The sequence below is a fragment of the Ovis canadensis genome, chromosome 14 (assembly GCF_042477335.2).
Source record: "Ovis canadensis isolate MfBH-ARS-UI-01 breed Bighorn chromosome 14, ARS-UI_OviCan_v2, whole genome shotgun sequence".
In the NCBI taxonomy this organism is placed as follows: domain Eukaryota; kingdom Metazoa; phylum Chordata; class Mammalia; order Artiodactyla; family Bovidae; genus Ovis; species Ovis canadensis.
This window is the reverse complement of record NC_091258.1, coordinates 56,214,777-56,232,912: the sequence shown is the minus strand read 5'-3', so window position 1 is coordinate 56,232,912 and position 18,136 is coordinate 56,214,777. Positions and strand designations below refer to the sequence as shown.

Here is an 18,136-nt window from a genome sequence, read left to right as displayed (position 1 = left end):
GGTATAGCATAGGGAACTCTGCTCAGTGTTACACAGCAGCTTGCGTGGGAGGGGAGTTTGGGGGAGAAAGGATACATCTATATACATAGCTGAGTCCCCTGGCTGTTCACCTGAAACTACCACAACACTGTTCATCGGCTACACACAAATATAAAATAAAAAGTTTAAATGTTAAGAAAAGATTTTTTTTAATTTGCAGGTGTATAGAGGTTAATAGTAATCAGAACAGCAGCTGCCAAACAAGGGTGGGGCTGAAGTACTTTCTTATTTTAATAAAAAAGTTGTTATAGATGGGGTCCTTGTTCAACTTTTTAAAAACTTATTGTTGTAGTTTGAAGTGTAATAATGTGAATAAATCTATTCACATATCTGGATAATCCTGAGGCTGTCTCACCGTAACTGGTTGTGCCTGGGGAGTATCAGTGTATTAAGGGTTTATTTTTGTTTCATGCGGGGTCACACAGTAATACATAGGTATCTACTAACATGTTTCTGTAAGCAAATTAAATCCTTAATTTCCTAAATGTTGTTAAACTTAAGGAAATGTTGAAAGTTTGCATCTGTGCTATACAATTGTTAAACAATTGTTAAACTACCCTTGAAAGTTTTCAGATGTTATCCTTTTATCTACAGGGAATTCAAAAATGTATGATCTACCAGATGAACCTTTTACAAGACAGTTTTACTTTGTCCACTCAGTTGGTCCATTTAAGTGAGTATAAAATTCAAGTTCTGTGCTTTTGACCTTAATTTTACTTACAACTCAAGCAGGTTATTTGCAGCTTTAATGAGTATAAATAAATCTTCACCCATCAAATGCTGCCACCTCGTGGCCAACCAGAATATTTTGCACCACTATCCCAAACACTTACTTTAGTTTGTTTTGGGTTTCAGGGCAAGGACTCCAAAGGAGATTATGGCACGAGACAGAAGTGTCCCTAATCTTACTAAAGATACTTTGCATGAGGTGAGTTATTAAACACTGGCTTATACCATTATTTTTTAAATCCTAGATTTTTCAAAACTAATCCTTGGAAAACACATCTCTTATTTCAGTAGTCCTGTCACTGGTAAACAGTTACAAACAAAATGAGTTTGGTGGCAAGATTAAATATTGTTATATTTAATAATGCATTTCTGAGCTGAGAAAGGAAAGTGAGGGAAAAGTGGCAGACAGTTGAGACACATGGAAAAGATCCCGCAGTTCATAACATGCATACTAGGTGAACTATCTGAGATTTTACTGTGTGAGCTAATTCACTAACGTGTTAATCACTTATGGAAGGAAGAAAACACATCTGTATATAGATAGTTAAAAACCTTGCGAGTATGGTATAATGTTGCTGATATAGTCAGTTTTGTTTGTGGCCATCTTCCTACAGCACTATTTAATACTCATAAAAGAAGCCTGCTTTCCTTTCTGTGCTGCTCTTAGGTGGCTCTTCTCAGAAAACATGGCTTTTCTTTTTTTTATTAAATTATAATTGATTTACATTGTTGTGTTAGTTTCTAGTGTACAGCAAAGTGATTCAGTTTTTCATATATACATATAATATCTATATATTTTTTCAGATTCTTTTCCATTATAGTTTATTACAGGATACTGAATATATTTCCCTGTGCTATACAGTAGGGCATTACTGAAACATGGCTTTCCTTATTGGTGCTCGTCAATATCATATGTGCCTTATTTGAGAAATAGAATTTATAGTATGTCCGGCATAGGCTTGCTGGAACAAATATACTACCGTTCTAAATCTTTTAGCAAATTAAAGTGATTTTTGTTAATATGACTGATCTTGATTTCGTAGTTAATCTTCCCTGGCTTTGTTAATAGGCCTGCTTCTGGGTGGAAAACCTGCAGACTTTGAGATAAGCCTGGGTTCAAGTGCTAGCTTTCCCTTGCTAGCTGGGGGACTTCAGGCAGATCGCCTACCTTTGCTGATCCTACTTCCTCAGCTGTATGCACAGTGGGGATGACCACAGTACACATTGTTAGAGTTGCCAAGACTAAATGTGGAAACACGTAAACGTGTTTACACTGTGCCCGACGTGGAGTACACACAGGTCACACTTTCACTGCAGGGATGTTAAGAGTTGAAATTATGCCTGCAAAGTACTTAGCACATTGATGACACGTCAAGAAGCGCTCGAGGGTAGCTGTTACTCTGGTGGTTGTTTTCAAGTACAGTGCAAATGTGAAGTGTTTGAATCATATCTTTTCTTTAGCCAGGGAGACAAAGAGTCACACGGAAGCACAATAACCTGCCAGACCAGGGCAGGTCTGAGGCTGCTGACAAAGGAAACGATCAGTTGGAGAGGCCTGGACCAAGGCAAACTGCTCCCAGAAACAGGAGGATGCTCCGTAGACACACAGTCGACGATACAGTTGTACCCAAGGGCCCAGAGACTGCTGGCAACCTGACCACTCCCCAAGAGGCTAGCATTTCCCAGTCTTAACAGTAATAAGGAGGAATTATCTACTGCCAAGAAGCAAGTCCTCAACAAGAAGATGCTGCGCATGAATACAGCTTCACACTAAATTTGTTTGGCTTGAGAGAAAGCAGAAAGGTCCTGAAAGCTTTTCTGTGGCTGACAGAAAGAATACAACAGAAGGTCATCACTAGCTCTTTCCTCTTCAGAGGTAATGGATACACTTGAAAAGGGATGGACAAAAATTCCAGTGGTGTCCAGATCTTTAAGACACTTCCTAAGTATTTGGGTTCCTGGGTTACAGTGAGAGGTTTCATCACCAGATTCTGACCTCCTTCTACTGAAAGGTGCTAAACCTCTGTGATGTGTATGAACTAGCAAACCAGTCTAAAAGAACTCCTCCCTCTGGGATAAGCTGAAGAAAAGCAATTTAGGTTTCACTGTACTGTGGAGGCTGGGCAGAAATATGGCATTTGAATAAAGAAAACAGAGCTGAAAAATGTCCCTTTTAAGCAACACTTGAACCCAAAGATGCCTAAATGCCATTTTTATTGCTCATTTTAGTTTAAAGGACACATATGACATGTTCTACATTATGTATATGGGGAAAGCTGGGTATCCTTTTTTCTTCCAACAAAGTACAGATAATTGACCACTGCACTTATACACCTATAGCAGTGTCTCTAGAAACATCCCTTTCTGTTAAGAGCCCCCCTAAATGTCACACCGGGTGGATGGTTACTGAAGAGAGTAGACTTGGCACATCTTCTCTTAGTCTTTTGATTCAGATTCAAAACTTACAGCACAAACCAGGTCAAAGTAACTTTACGTTAGGATTTATTGCCATTTATTCCTTTTTATAAATTTCTATAGATTATACTTCTTATTTTTTTATGTTACTAATTAGTCTAAAGCTGCAAACACGGGTTTGTCCTGAGTACATTTTCAAATAACTTTGTAATAGGGAAATGGTTTTGTGCACGTTCTTGGAAATACTTGTGTATGTACAGAAGGGAGGGGCTGATTATTTTTCTATAAAGTAATTTATGATTTTTAATTTTCTAATGTGCCTTGGATATGTGCCAAATGATGGGAAAGAAACAGTAAACTTTATGATTCTTGAATGTGTCGTAGTACACTTTTTTCAGTTTGTTCTCCTGTGGTGATATGTTTCTCAGCCTTTCTGCCATCAACATGTGCTTGGTGTGTGGAATCATCTTCTCCCACTGGATAGATACACATTTTGTTTTGCAGCTAGAGATAGAAGTGTGACTGAAACGTGTGAACTGGCTCATTTGGAGCAGATTATCCAGGGCTGCTGACCTAGTCCAGTAAGCACAGGGCCTAGTGCCCCCGCAAAGGTATTTTCATTTCTTTTAGCATTGGAACAAACTGAATATAATACAGCTACGTAGCCCAAACAGCAAATAAGCACGGCAGCTTTGGAAGTTTGTTCTATTTTTCCTCCTCTCCCCCACTTTTAAACAAAACCACCCTATGGGGCTAAGCTCCTGTGCTTTTCTAGCATCCCGATAAGAGACTGACACTGTGCAGTTTATTAGCACAGTCCTGTCCAAGATGCAAACACACACATTGGAAACACCTAATTTTGGGGGTGGTACAACAGTTTCGAAAACCTACCATGAACCTATCTGCAGGGCAGGAATAGGGACGCAGGTGTAAAAGAATGGACTCGTGGACCTGGCATGGGGCAGTGAAAAGTAAAGTTGCTCAGTCGTGTCCAACTCTTTGCGACCCCATGGACACCAGGCTCCTCCGTCCATGGGACTTTCTAGGCAAGAGTACTGGAGTGGGTTGCTGTTTCCTTCTCCAGGGAACTTCCCGACCCAGGGATTGAACCCAGGTCTCCCACATTGTAGACAGACGCTTTCCGTCTGAGCCACCACTTGATCTTAGCCAAAAGGCCAGGGTGGCACTAACTGAGAGCAGTGCTGGCATACGCACCGCTGCACCGCTGTGTGTAAAATGTCCGCGTCGAGTGGGGAGCTGCGGTAGCACAGGGAGCTCAGCGCAGTGCTCTGCGATGGCCTCGAGAGCGCCTCACGAGGGAAGAGGTGTGTGTCTACACGCAGCTGGTCCACTTTGTTGTATAGCAGAAACTAACACAACACTGTAAAGCAACCATACTGTGATTAAAAACAAACAAACAAAAGAAATATTGAAAAAGCCACACTTTCACGTATACCCTCCCTAATTCTAACAACTGCCCTGGCTGGTAGGAATGTCAAGTGAGGAGGTTTACGGAAATAAGGGGGCTAATTTGCTTGCCCGGTCAGAGCTGGGGTCAAGGCCGTGTCACCTGCTTCCAGCTGGGTGCACCCTTCACATGGAGATAGAAATACCATGAATGGGACTCTCAATCCTGGGGGAGAAGTTTCCTCTTGAGCTATTCTGGTAATCAGCAGGGTGAGCAATCTGAAGTGATTACCTCAAGTATTTTAAAAAACACATGTGTTTCTAAGTACTTTCTCAAAACTAAATTTGACAATTTAGAAATTGGTAATGCCAAAATTCCTATTTTGTATGAGAATGTTTTGAATTCAGAGTATTGTCAGTTAAATCAGAAAGGTGAGAATAACCAGCCCCCACCCCCTAGATGGAAACATATTCCACCCCCGCCAACGTCATGAAGAATTTCTGTCCTCAGTCACTTTCCATTCTCGAGTGTCTCTGAATTAGGGGAATTTTGGTCCCTCAACACATTCACCTCAACAGCTGCCATAACAGTGGTTATTTTGTAAGACAAAGCGTGTAGCAAACTTGCTCAGAGCTGCCTAGTCTCCTTCCAGTGTCTCTATGTAAAATTTACCTGTTAACTGGGATTATTTTTTCAAAATCCTTGATCAGATTTTATTTTGGTGATTTACTGTTCCTCTGAACTCTTCCTGATGTCCTTAATGGCTCTACTCATTTATTTGTTTACTCAGGAATACTAGACATGTATTCTAACACGTCACTAAATTTTAAGTCTGAAATAGAGTAAAATCTCAAGTATAATTTAGAAATATATCAGCAGTGTATATATCTCTAGCTAGAGACTGGAATGATAAATCACATTTTCCATCACCTTTCCTGCTATTAATCCTACTGAGCTCATTAAATGTTATGCACTTCCTCTGGAGCTGGGTCCCCCAGGACTAAGACAAAAGTTACACCAAACAGCTCACTTGAGAGTTAAGCTTATGATTCAAATTTTCGAGCACAGTTTTTCATAACCTGGTGGGAATAAAGGACAAAAGATGACACTCGCTTTAAGTTACCTGCAACCCTATCAATGAAGACCCAGAACATTTCTACCACAATGGTGAACTGCTAAACTGTCTCAACTGGACTTGAATCAATGGAAATCATTTCTCTTAAAAACATGTTCACTAGTGTTTAAATATTATTACCAGTATGTCTCAGTTATTTTGCCAATTTTTTTCTAATTGATGTATCCTCCAGTTACAGAGGTGGTACAGGTAATATTTGTAGATGAGTTAATGCTTTGAAAAGCAGATTATAAATGAAACCAAAGTTAGGAATTTTCCTACATTAAATGTAAGGACAATCTCCAGGAAGAAAAAGGTCTTATCTGCTTTCAGAACCTATGTCTTGGAAATACTAAAACTGACTCAGCTTAATCCATGAATCTCAACACCTATGATGTTACAGACGCTGCTCTTTTCTTCTCACTTAAGATGTTGGAGCAGCTCCTACTTCTGCTAAGGTCATGTTCCCATTTAACACTAATGTCACAAGTATGAAGGATATATTCGTGCTGCTACACATGTTCAGAAGCTTCTGACAGGAAAGGACAAAAATTTAAAAATGCAGATCTTCTGCTCATTTCTCCATGGTAGAAAAACAACTTTGTCCAAATTGTTCTATTTTGCATAACAAGTTTATTTTTAAAAGGCATATAGACAATAAACAAAGTAAACACACCACCAGATCTTAACTTCTGCCAAGTATTATCTGTCCTAGATAATACTGGAACTTCGTTCAGTTCCAGTCTCTAGACAAATTCAATAATCGTCATCTTCATCAGAGTCCATTACTTTTCTTCTGTTGAACTGGGGGGAAAATTAAACGAGTATCATGTTTCATAAAACATAACTCAGATTTTCTGAGAAAACAAATTCCTACCTACCACAGAAAGACATTTCTGTCTGGTTTAATATAACGTAAGTGTTTCAGACCAACAGAAGAGCCTTGAAAATTAGACCCTCAATGCAACTTTCTCCACAAACTTCAAAGTGTTATAAAACAAAAATGTCTATGGGCTAAAATGTTTGACACACTACATGCAGATGTAACACTTATTTAAAATATCAATCTTTCTTTTGTCGTGTGCTTTGGGGGAAACTTACTTTAACTGTTGTTTTCTTTTCTGTTTGCTGGCTTACTTTTTCGAGGATTTCTATTAAACCTTGTTCTGATACCTAGGATAATCAAAGAGAAAAACAGTGCTTTTTTAAAACAAAGAATTGACCTTAGCCAACCGAATCGTTTCAATCCTTCCAGCGTATGGAAGTAGAGGTCAAGAAGGAAAGAGAATGGGACAGCTGGCTGAAAACCACTGGCTATAACTCTTGGTTTAAGTTGCACTTAAAATCTGCTCTGCTGGTCTTCATTTGAGGGAGGAAAAGTATCCATCAGTTAGCTTCCTCGAAAAATCCAAGGTTAACAGGTATTTAAGCACCCCTTCATCACCACTAGCAGACAATGACAACCACCTACACCACCGTGTTAAGTGAAATGGACAGAGATATTCCAGCTCTGCACCAAGACCTTGAGAAGCTTAAAAGCAGGAGATGAGTCACTCAAAAAAGATGAAGCCACTGTTCTCAGTGTAAAGGGTTCAGGGCAGGTTGATCTCTGCAGGCTGTGGTGGCGGCAGAGGGCTCCCCAGTGCCGGTGGGGCTCGCCTGGATCTTGAAGGAAGATCAGGGTTGCGAGAATATATCCTTCATGGCAGTATAGCAATGCACAGAGTAACCAGGAAATTTAGCTCTTCTTCTTTTGCAAAACAAGCATAACTTTCCCAATTTTAATTAGTACTGCTGACAAACCTTGTTCCCATTGTAGAAGCAATTTAGGCTATCTGACCCTAATAGTCACTGGTTCCAGAGCAATGTCATAAAAGGAAAGCAGCAGAGGATTTTAGAAGAGAGTTATCTTTAAGGATTTACAGTAGACACAACTATTCTCTCCTTTAAAAACTGATTCAATAAGAATTCTGTAACCAGGAAGAGATGAAATTGACCTTCTGAGGATACATTTTGGTAAAGTAGGTAACAAGACATTAAAACTGCCTCAAGGCAGGTCCAGCTTACCTTCCCACTTAGTTGTCCATACCGTGCCATCTGTATAAGGTAATTCTCTACTGCTTTAGTTTTCTCAGGCTTTACAAGTGCTAAGTTACTTACTAAAAAGAAAAAAAAAAAAAATATATATATATATATAAACACACACACACAAACATGCACAAAAAGAAGTCAGAACTAAATGCACTTGACTAAATGCACTTATTCCTTGAAACTAAGTACTAACATTTCTAAAGCACTTAAGACTTATTTATATCTTGAGATCAGCAAGGTAGATAAGGCAGATGCTATTGTTACTCCTCTTAAAAATGAGGAAACTACAGTTCAGCTTTGTCAACCTCAGTCAAGACCACAGAGAGGTAGTGGTGAACCAAGATTAAACTTGGGGGCTTATATTCTAAACTCCATCCTTTAAAAACAAAGCAAAAGCATGACTGTTCCATGAAGAGCAATTTCTATATTATATGCATGCATGCTAAGTCGCTTCAGTCATGTCCAACTCTGCGACCCCATGGACTGTAGCTCACCAGGCTCCCCTATCCATGGGATTCTCCAGACAAGAGTACTGAAGTGGGCTGCCATTTCCTCCTCCAGGGGACTTTCCTGACCCAGGGATCGAGCCTGCATTTCCTGTGGCTCCTGCATTGCAGGCAGATTCTTTACCGCTTGAGCCACCACGGAAGCCCTCAAAAAGCAACCCATCCTTGCGAATTTCTGTATTACTATGCATATACAATCATCGCGATCCATCCAGGGCTGCATCTTCTAAGCTGGGCTTCAAGTTATAATACAGAAGATAATGTTTCATTCTGATTGGCTCATTTAATTTTTTTTATGGTTTTCTTTTTATTTTTTGTGATGAAAAACACAACACAAATGGAGAATACAGGTCTACCTCATTTTACTGAGCTTTACAGATACAGCAGTTTCCACAAATGGAGGTCTGTGGCATCCTACATCCCTGCTTTGAGCAAGTCTGCTGGCACGGATTTCCTGACAGTGTGTAATCACTTCATGTCTTTATGTCACATTTTGGTAATTTTCACATTTCAAATTTTCTATTGTTATTCTTATATATATTATGGTGATCTGTAATCAATGATCTTTGATGTTATTATTGAAAAACAAAAATCATGACTTGCTGAAGACTCAGGTGATGATTAGCATTTTTTAGCACTACTATTACTACTGCTAAGTCACTTCAGTCGTGTCCAACTCTGTGTGACCCCATAGACGGCAGCCCACCAGGCTCTGCCGTCCCTGGGATTCTCCAGGCAAGAACACTGGAGTGGGTTGCCATTTCCTTCTCCAATACATGAAAGTGAAAAATGAAAGTGAAGTCGCTCAGTCGTGTTCGACTCTTAGCGACCCCATGGACTGTAGCCTACCAGGCTCCTCCGTCCATGGGATTTTCCAGGCAAGAGTATTGGAGTGGGGTGCCATTGCCTTCTCCATTTTTAGCAATAAGGTCTTTTTAAATTAAGGTATGTATACTTTTTTTTAAAGACATAATACTATTGCATTTAACAGACTATAAAACTTTTATATGCACTGGAAAGCCAAAAAATTTGTATGACTTGCTTACCGTGGTGGTCTGCAACCAAAGCCAAAATATCTCCGAGATCTGCCTGGACAATAAACTAGAGCCCCATCACTCAGGTCAACTGCTAGCAGCATTTTGTGACTGACTTGACTGAAAAGTTATTGCCAATAAATTCTACCTAATACAATTGTCCCTTGGTATCTGAAAGGACTGGTTCTAGGATTCCCTGCGGATGCCAAAATCTGAAGATACTCAGGTCCCTCATATAAAATGGTGTACTACCATCAGCCCTCTGTATCTGTGGGTTCTGACTCTATAAAAATGGAGGGCTCACTACACGCACTTGGAGATCATTTCAATAGCAGGAGAGAATGGAGCTGGAACTTTTAATAACAACTTAAGTATGTTTCTTTAGGTTTATAAAGCTAACACTTTTTACAAATAATCTGCATCTCACATGCTTTTAGGTTAAACAAGTATTTAATCTAGAAACAGCAATTATTTCATATACATCTCCCTATTCAAATAACTCAAACCAGTTTTATAAAGAAAACTGAAGATGCTTACACCGGGCCCGGGCTGACTGATCCATAACTTGGGCTAAGATACTGTTTCTCATTTCTGCTTCCCTACAAGAAAAACAGGTCAAGCAAAATCAGAACTAAGCTGCCAGCATTCCTACTGAACACAGAGAAATGTAACAAGTCCATTCTTACTCAAAAGCCAGTTTTCTATTTTGTGAGTTTGAAAGGTAAAACTTCAGTTTCCCAATTCAGAAGAGAGTTTCAGTTCAACCACCATTATAAACATTTATTAAGTACCCAGTGTGTGAGAAGGGCTAGAAATTTGTAGTGAGATTTCAGGCAAATACACTGACAAATGATTAATCCGTATAATTTTCTTAGAGATAAAGAAGCTGAGGTTCATGGAGACCATGTTAAGAAGACACAGGTAACTGTGGCCAAGGTATGACCAGATTCCACGTTTTAAGATTCTCAGTCTTAGTTTTGGGTTGGGAGGGGATTTACAATTATATCCATTTCTACCCTTGCATCTTCCCACCTATCCAGGCAGGAACTATTTCACATTCACAGGACAGTGATTTCAAATTTTTTTAAAGCAGAAATTGTTTTCCAAATGAAGCCCTTCAAGAAACTTAATATGAACTTAACACAGAAAAAAACAGATTCTTTGGCTGAATTAGAAGGCTGAATCCGCTGTACAAAGGAAACAAGAAATAAACCACTATGCAGAAAGGAAAGTGTGCATTCATCAATTTCAGCCCTGAGTGGAGAAAGAAAAAAAGTGTCTCTTAACTTCAAGCTTTAGACTTGTAGGTTTGCTGTCTGAATTCCTTCTGGTAGCAGGGTGGAGGCAGGGAAAGAACATCAAGCAGAGAATTTTAAGAGGTCTAAGGTTAGAAAGGTCACCGTCCAAGAAGCAGTGGCTGTGTGGGTGCAGCAGGGCCGAGAGGAGCTACTCCACGTTCAAGGTCAGGAGGGGTGGCAGTGAGGAGATACCCCTCGTTCAAGGTAAGGAGCAGTGGCTGCGCTCTGCTGGAGCAGGCGTGAAGAGATACCCCACGCCCAAGGTAAGAGAAACCCAAGTAAGACGGCAGGTGTTGCCAGAGGGCATCAGAGAAACCATACTCACAGAAAACTAGTCAATCTGATCACACAGGCCACAGCCTTGTCTAACTCAATGAAACTAAGCCATGCCATGTGGGGCCACCCAAGATGGGCGGGTCATGGTGGAGAGGTCTGACAGAACGTGGTCCACTGAAGAAGGGAATGGCAAACCACTTCAGTATTCTTGCTTTGAGAACCCCATGAACAGTATGAAAATGATAGGATACTGAAAGAGGAACTCCCCAAGTCAGTAGGTGCCCAATATTCTACTGGAGATCAGTGGACAAATAACTCCAGAAAGAATGAAGGGATGGAGCCAAAGCAAAAACAATACCCAGTTGTGGATGTGGCTGGTGATAGAAGCAAGGTCTGATGCTATAAAGAGCAATATTGCACAGGAACCTGGAGTGTTAGGTCCATGAATCAAGGCAAACTGGAAGTGGTCAAACAGGAGATGGCAAGAGTGAATGTCAACATTCTAGGAATCACCGAACTAAAATGGACTGGAATGGGTGAATTTAACTCAGATGACCATTATATCTACTACTGCAGGCAGGAATCCCTCAGAAGAAATGGAGTAGCCATCATGGTCAACAAAAGAGTCCGAAATGCAGTATTTGGATGCACTCTCAAAAACGACAGAATGATCTCTGTTCGTCTCCAAGGCAAACCATTCAATATCACAGTAATCCAAGTCTATGCCCCAACCAGGAACACTGAAGAAGCTGAAGTTGAACGGTTCTATGAAGACTTACAAGACCTTTTAGAACTAACACCCAAAAAAGATGTCCTTTTCATTATACAGGACTGGAATGCCAAAGTAGGAAGTCAAGAAACACCTGGAGTAATAGGCAAATTTGGCCTTGGGATACAGAATGAAGCAGGGCAAAGGCTAATAGAGTTTTGCCAAGAGAACGCACTGGTCATAGCAAATACCCTCTTCCAACAATACAAAAGAAGACTCTACACATGGACATCACCAGATGGTCAATACCAAAATCAGATTGATTATACTGTTTGCAGCCAAAGATGGAGAAGTTGTATACAGTCAGCAAAAACAAGACCAGGAGCTGACTGTGGCCCAGATCATGAACTCCTTATTGCCAAATTCAGACTTAAATTGATCAAAATAGGGAAAACCACTAGACCATTCAGGTATGACCTAAATCAAATCCCTTATGATTATACAGTGGAGATGAGAAGTAGATTTAAGAGACTAGATCTGATAGATAAGAGTGCCTGATGAACTATGGACGGAGGTTCGTAACATTGTACAGGAGACAGGGATCAGTCGTGTCCGACTCTGCAACCCCATGGACTGTAGCCTACCAGGCTTCTCTGTCCCTGAGATTCTCCAGGCAAGAATCCTGAAGTGGCTGCCATTTCCTTCTCCAAGACCATCCCCACGGAAAAGAAATGCAAAAAAGCAAAATGGCTGTCTGAGGAGGCCTTACAAATAGCTGTGAAAAGAAGAGAGGCAAAAAGCAAAGGAGAAAAGGAAAGATATAAGCATCGGAATGCAGAGTTCCAAAGAATAGCAAGGAGAGATAAGAAAGCCTTCCTCAACGATCAATGCAAAGAAATAGAGGAAAACAACAGAATGGGAAAGACTAGAGATCTCTTCAAGAAAATTAGAGATACCAAGGGAACATTTCATGCAAAGATGGGCTTGATAAAGGACAGAAATGGTATGGACCTAACAGAAGCAGAAGATATTAAGAGGTGGCAAGAATACACAGAAGAACTGTACAAAAAAGATCTTCACGACCAAGACGGTGTAATCACTCACCTAGAGCCAGACATCCTGGAATGTGAAGTCAAGTGGGCCTTAGAAAGCATCACTACGAACAAAGCTAGTGGAGGTGATGGAATTCCAGTTGAGCTATTTCAAATCCTGAAAGATGATGCTGTGAAAGTGCTGCACTCGATATGCCAGCAAATCTGGAAAACTCAGCAGTGGCCACAGGACTGGAAAAGGTCAGTTTTCATTCTAGTCCCAAAGAAAGGCAATGCCAAAGAATGCTCAAACTACCGCACAATTGCACTCATCTCACACTCTAGTAAAGTAATGCTCAAAATTCTCCAAGCCAGGCTTCAGCAATACATGAACCGTGAACTTCCAGATGTTCAAGCTGGTTTTAGAAAAGGCAGAGGTAACAGAGATCAAATTGCCAACATCCACTGGATCATCAAAAAAGAGAGTTCTAGAGAAACATCTATTTCTGCTTTATTGACTATGCCAAAGCCTTTGACTGTGTGGATCACAATAAACTGTGGAAAATTCCGAAAGAAATGAGCATACCACACCCCCTGACCTGCCTCTTGAGGAATCTGTATGCAGGTCAGGAAGCAACAGTTAGAAATGGACATGGAACAACAGACTGGTTCCAAATAGGAAAAGGAGTATGTCAAGGCTGTATATTGTCACCCTGCTTATTTAACTTATATGCAGAGTACATCATGAGAAACGCTGGGCTAGAAGAAGCACAAGCTGGAATCAAGATTGCTGGGAGAAATATCAATAACATCAGATATGCACATGACACCACCCTTATGGCAGAAAATGAAGAGGAACTAAAAAGCCTCTTGATGAAGGTGACAGAGGAAGAGTGAAAAAGTCCGCTTAATGCTCAACATTCAGAACTAAGATCATGGCATCTGGTCCCATCACTTCATGGCAAATAGATGGGGAAACAGCGGAAACAGTGTCAGACTTTATTTTTTGGGACTCCAAAATCACTGCAGACGGTGATTGCAGCCATGAAATTAAAAGATGCTTACTCCTTGGAAGGAAAGTTATGACCAACCTAGATGGCATATTCAAAAGTAGACATTACTTTGCCAACAAAGGTCCGTCTAGTCAAGGCTATGGTTTTTCCAGTGGTCATGTATGGATGTGAGAGTTGGACTGTGAAGAAAGCTGAGCGCCGAAGAATTGATGTTTTTGAACTGTGGTGTTGGAGAAGACTCTTGAGAGTCCCTTGGATTGCAAGGAGATACAACCAGTCCATTCTAAAGATCGGCCACCTCATGCGAAGAGTTGACTCATTGGAAAAGACTCTGATGCTGGGAGGGATTAGGGGCAGGAGGAGAAGGGGACGACAGAGGATGAGATGGCTGGATGGCATCACTGACTCGACGCACGTGAGTCTGAGTGAACTCTGGGAGTTGGTGATGGACAGGGAGGCCTGGCGTGCTGTGATTCATGTGGTCACAGGTTGGACACGACTGAGCAACTGAACTGAAGGTTAGAAATGACCCAAGTGATGGCAGAAGTAAAGGTAAATCCTCTTTGGAAGAATCCAGAAGAAGAGTGATCAATTATGTGACACGTTTGAATTTCAGATATGTTAAAATGTGAAAAAAAATTCCCATCTTCAAAATCAGTGAAGTTCGTGTAGTAGATTTATTTTCTTCTTAGCACTATCCCAGGTGCTAACCTATCTATCTGTCCCTCTAATGTGAGCTACGTACAGAAGGGAAGGAACCTTCTCCATCTTGCATATTTCTAGAGACACAGCACAACGCCTGACCCAGAGCGGGTGCTCAGTATTTGACGGATGAATGAATGAGTTACAAGGTAGCATGGGGGACTTCCCTGGCAGCCCAGTGGTTAAGACTCTGCACTTAGTACACAGGAGGCATGAGTTCCACCCCTGGTTGGGGAACTACAATCCCACATGTTGTGTGTGTGCTGTGCCAGGCGAAAAATAAAAAGGTAGCTTGGGGGCAGGGAGGGGTAGGGAGTTGTTTAATAGGTATACTTCTAGTTTTGTAAGATAAAAAAGTTCTAGAAGTGTGTTGCAAAGCAAATGAGAATATGGTTAATACAACTGAATGATACACTCAGAAGTAGTTAAGAAGGTTAATTTTACCTTTTGTGTGTTTTATCAGAGTTAGGAAAAAAAGGTAGCATGATGGGGTAACTAATAAACCTGCCAAGTGTGAGGTGCTCTGCCACGTGCTGAGATAAACTAACACTGAGAACAGGAAAAACAATATTTCTTGTGTACGTGCTCAGTCACTTCAGTCGCCTCCGACTCTCTGTGACCCTATGGACTACAGCCTGCCAGGCGCTTCTGTCTATGGGATTCTCCAGGCAAGAATCCTGGAGTGGGCTGCATGCCCTCTGTACCCCTGCAATCCTCACAACACCCCTATGAGGTAGTCCTATTATTATGCTTATTTTTAGGCAATCACAGTTTAGCAGAGAAACATGAATCAGTAATTACAATACAAAGTAGTAAGTACTGTGGGGTTCCATACATACTTAATTAATAAACTAATAGCGATGGGTCTGGAAAAATCCCTATGCCAGGAAGAACTTTACGATTCACACACCTGTGAATAAAACTTAAAAAAAAAACAAAAAAGGTGAAACCACCCTTCAAAGAGTTCAGAGTTCCCAAGGACATAGATAACAGAGCAAGAGGAGGGCAAAGTGGGTGAAGGCTGTCAAAAGTACAAACTTCCAGTTATAAATAAGCCATGGGGATGTAATATGTAATGTATAGAGTGGGTGGTGACTATCCTTAAAGAGTATTAAATTGTATATAGTTAATAGTATTGAAAGTTGCTGAGAGGTAAATCTCAAAAGTTCTTATCCCAAGAAAAAAAAAATTTGTAATTATGTGTGGTGATGGTTGTTAACCAGACTTACTGTGGTGGTCACTTCACAATATAAACAAATATGGAATCAGTATGCTGTAAACGGAAACTAATGTTAAGTCAATTATTTCTTAATTTAAAAAGGGGGGGTCCTTTACATTCAGAGTTCCAGCAGGTACCTGTGCTTTGCTTCCTGTTGTGCTGCATCGCCAGGATCCTGAAAAAAACAATTTTATCTTTTAGAAATTTCACAGAGGAGGGGAAAAAAAAAAAAAGGAACTATTTTATTTTGTTTCTGGTACCTAACAGGCTCCTGTAGTGGTAGAGATGGGCTTACAAAATAACTAAAAGCTGGGCCTCACTGAAGTAAAAGGTAAGTTTCCACTTACTACAACGTTTTGATGAACTTCTAAAGTCTCAATCTCATAGAATGTTTTAGAATACAAACAGGTATTAAGAAGAAGAGCCCCCTCTTACAAAACCGTATTTAACGTGTAAAGAATAATTTCTGGAAAAGAAAATGTGCTACGGTGTTGGGGACGCTGATGATCAAACAACGCTCCCTTCCAGGCTATCCCGCTCCATCCCTAACGCTTCACTCCGGGTTTCCTGACAGCAGAGGCATTACTTGGGCGTTTCATCTACGGGGTTGGTGTTCAGTGCCTGGCTCTCCTCAGGACTGTCAACTCCGCCAGGCGATGTTCCCCGCCGTACCCTCAGCACCTGGCACAAGGAAGACCCCTCAGAAGATATCTGTCGACCCTTCGGGTCGAACCATCTGTATTCCAAACAACATTCGGCTGGAACAGTAGTCAAGTAGGCTAGGTCCATTAGCTAAGGGCACCGAGAGACCGAAGAAGTTGAGCATTCCGCTCGGGACCCAAGACGGCCGGCCGGCCGGGTGAGAGACCGACCCCCGGCCGCCGACCGGCCCGGGCCCGACCAGCCGGGGGCAGCACGTGGTTCGCTGGCCGCCCGAGCCCCCACGCGACTGACAGAGGAGCTGAGACGGCTTGGAGGCTACCAGAAGGCCGCCGCGGGCGGAGGCGGGGTCCTCGGCCCCGGGGCAGAGACGCCTGGAGCCTGCGCCGGGGGGCCGCGCCCTCTACCTCGGGTGAGGGCGGAGCTCAGCAGGGATCGGGCTGGGCGAGGGTTGGGCTCGCTCACCCCGTGCTTCGCCTGTAGCTCGGCCAGCCTCTGCTTCCTCAGCGCCTCTAGCTCCTGCTCCGCCATGCTGCGGCCGTCCCGGGCGAGCAGCAGCGAACACGCTCCGACTCACTCCGAGGGAACGCCGCCAGTCCCTCTGCGCGCGCACCGCCCTCCGCACTGCGCAGGCGCCCGTAGCGCCCAGGCATCACCAATCTAGCCTAGAGCCGCGCCGCCCGCCCCAGCCCAGGGCCTGGGGAGACGCCCGAATCCGCGATTGCAGGCGGTGGGACGTAGGGCAGAACTGCTACGCCCAGCCTTCTCGAACTCGGTCCTTGCTCCCAGGTGCAAGCCTGTGCTCAGCGGGCGTGGGCGCCCGCAGGGTTAGGATCCGGCTGTGTGTGGGGAAAGATAATAACCTAGAAACAGGCTACCATCAACAATTATCAGTCAGTTCAATTCAGTCGCTCAGTCGTATCCGACTTTTTGCGACCCCATGAATCGCAGCACGCCAGGCCTCCCTGTCCATCACCAACTCCCGGAGTTCACTCAAACTCACGTCCATCGAGTCAGGGATGCCATCCAGCCATCTCATCCTCGGTCGTCCCCTTCTCCTCCTGCCCCCAATCCCTTCCAGCATCAGGGTCTTTTCCCAATGAGTCAACTCTTCTCATGAGGTGGCCAAAGTATTGGAGTTTCAGCTTCAGCATCAGTCCTTCCAGTGAACACCCAGGACTGATCTCCTTTAGAATGGACTGGTTGGATCTCCTTGCAGTCCAAGGAACTCTCAAGAGTCTTCTCTAACACCACAGTTCAAAAGCATCAATTCTTCAGCGCTCACCTTTCTTCACAGTCCAACTCTCACATCCATACATGACCACTGGAAAAACCATAGTCTTGACTAGACGGACCTTTGTTAGCAAAGTAATATCTCTGCTTTTCAATATACTATCTAGGTTGGTCATAACTTCCCTTCCAAAGAGTAAGCGTCTTTTAATTTCATGGCTGCGATCACCATCTGCAGTGATTTTGAAGCCCAGAAAAATAAAGTCTTGACACTGTTTCCACTGTTTCCCCATCTATTTGCCATGAAGTGATGGGACTAGATGCCATGATCTTCATTTTCTGAATGTTGTGCTTTAAGCCAACTTTTTCACTCTCCTCTTTCACTTTCATCAAGAGGCTTTTTAGCTCCTCTTCACTTTCTGCCATAAGGGTGGTGTCATCTGCATATCTGAGGTTATTGATATTTCTCCCAGCAATCTTGATTCCAGCTTGTGCTTCTTCCAGCCCAGCGTTTCTCATGATGTACTCTGCATAGAAGTTAAATAAGCAGGGTGGCAATATACAGCCTTGATGTACTCCTTTTCCTACTTGGAACCAGTCTGTTGTTCCATGTCCAGTTCTAACTGTTACTTCCTGACCTGCATACAGATTTCTCAAGAGGC

General features: G+C 42.3%; 2 protein-coding genes across 5 annotated transcripts in view; one reads left to right on the top strand and one right to left on the bottom strand.

Annotated features, from left to right (window-relative positions):
* ANKRD27 (ankyrin repeat domain 27) overlaps positions 1–3,557 on the top strand; it is a 59,877-nt gene extending 56,320 nt beyond the window's left edge. For all 4 annotated transcript variants that reach the window (XM_069550300.1, XM_069550302.1, XM_069550301.1 and 1 more), the window contains exons 27-29: positions 634–712; positions 895–967; positions 2,230–3,557. In XM_069550300.1, the coding sequence (XP_069406401.1) occupies positions 634–712; positions 895–967; positions 2,230–2,460 (383 nt within the window). In that variant the 3' untranslated portion in view covers positions 2,461–3,557. The remainder of the gene's footprint in view (positions 1–633; positions 713–894; positions 968–2,229) is intronic.
* Positions 3,558–6,318: 2,761 nt separating this feature from the next.
* PDCD5 (programmed cell death 5) lies at positions 6,319–17,150 on the bottom strand. The gene is made up of 6 exons (XM_069550306.1): positions 16,710–17,150; positions 15,722–15,759; positions 9,874–9,935; positions 7,773–7,864; positions 6,807–6,878; positions 6,319–6,509 (listed from the first exon to the last, which is right to left on the bottom strand). The coding sequence occupies exons 1-6, from the start codon at positions 16,773–16,775 to the stop codon at positions 6,462–6,464; spliced, it is 378 nt and encodes a 125-aa protein (XP_069406407.1). The 5' UTR covers positions 16,776–17,150; the 3' UTR covers positions 6,319–6,461.
* Positions 17,151–18,136: the final 986 nt, after the last annotated feature.

What these genes read in the sequence shown, in the direction of transcription:
- PDCD5 (XM_069550306.1), bottom strand. Translation starts at nt 16,775, where the DNA reads ATGGCGGAGCAGGAGCTAGAGGCGCTGAGGAAGCAGAGGCTGGCCGAG. An exon ending in AGCTACAGGCGAAGCACGGG is followed by an intron (nt 15,760 to 16,709) that starts GTGAGCGAGCCC and finishes TGTTTTTTTCAG; the next exon opens with GATCCTGGCGATGCAGCACA. An exon ending in TCAGTCAGCCCGGGCCCGGT is followed by an intron (nt 7,865 to 9,873) that starts GTAAGCATCTTC and finishes TTTTCTTTTTAG; the next exon opens with TAAGTAACTTAGCACTTGTA.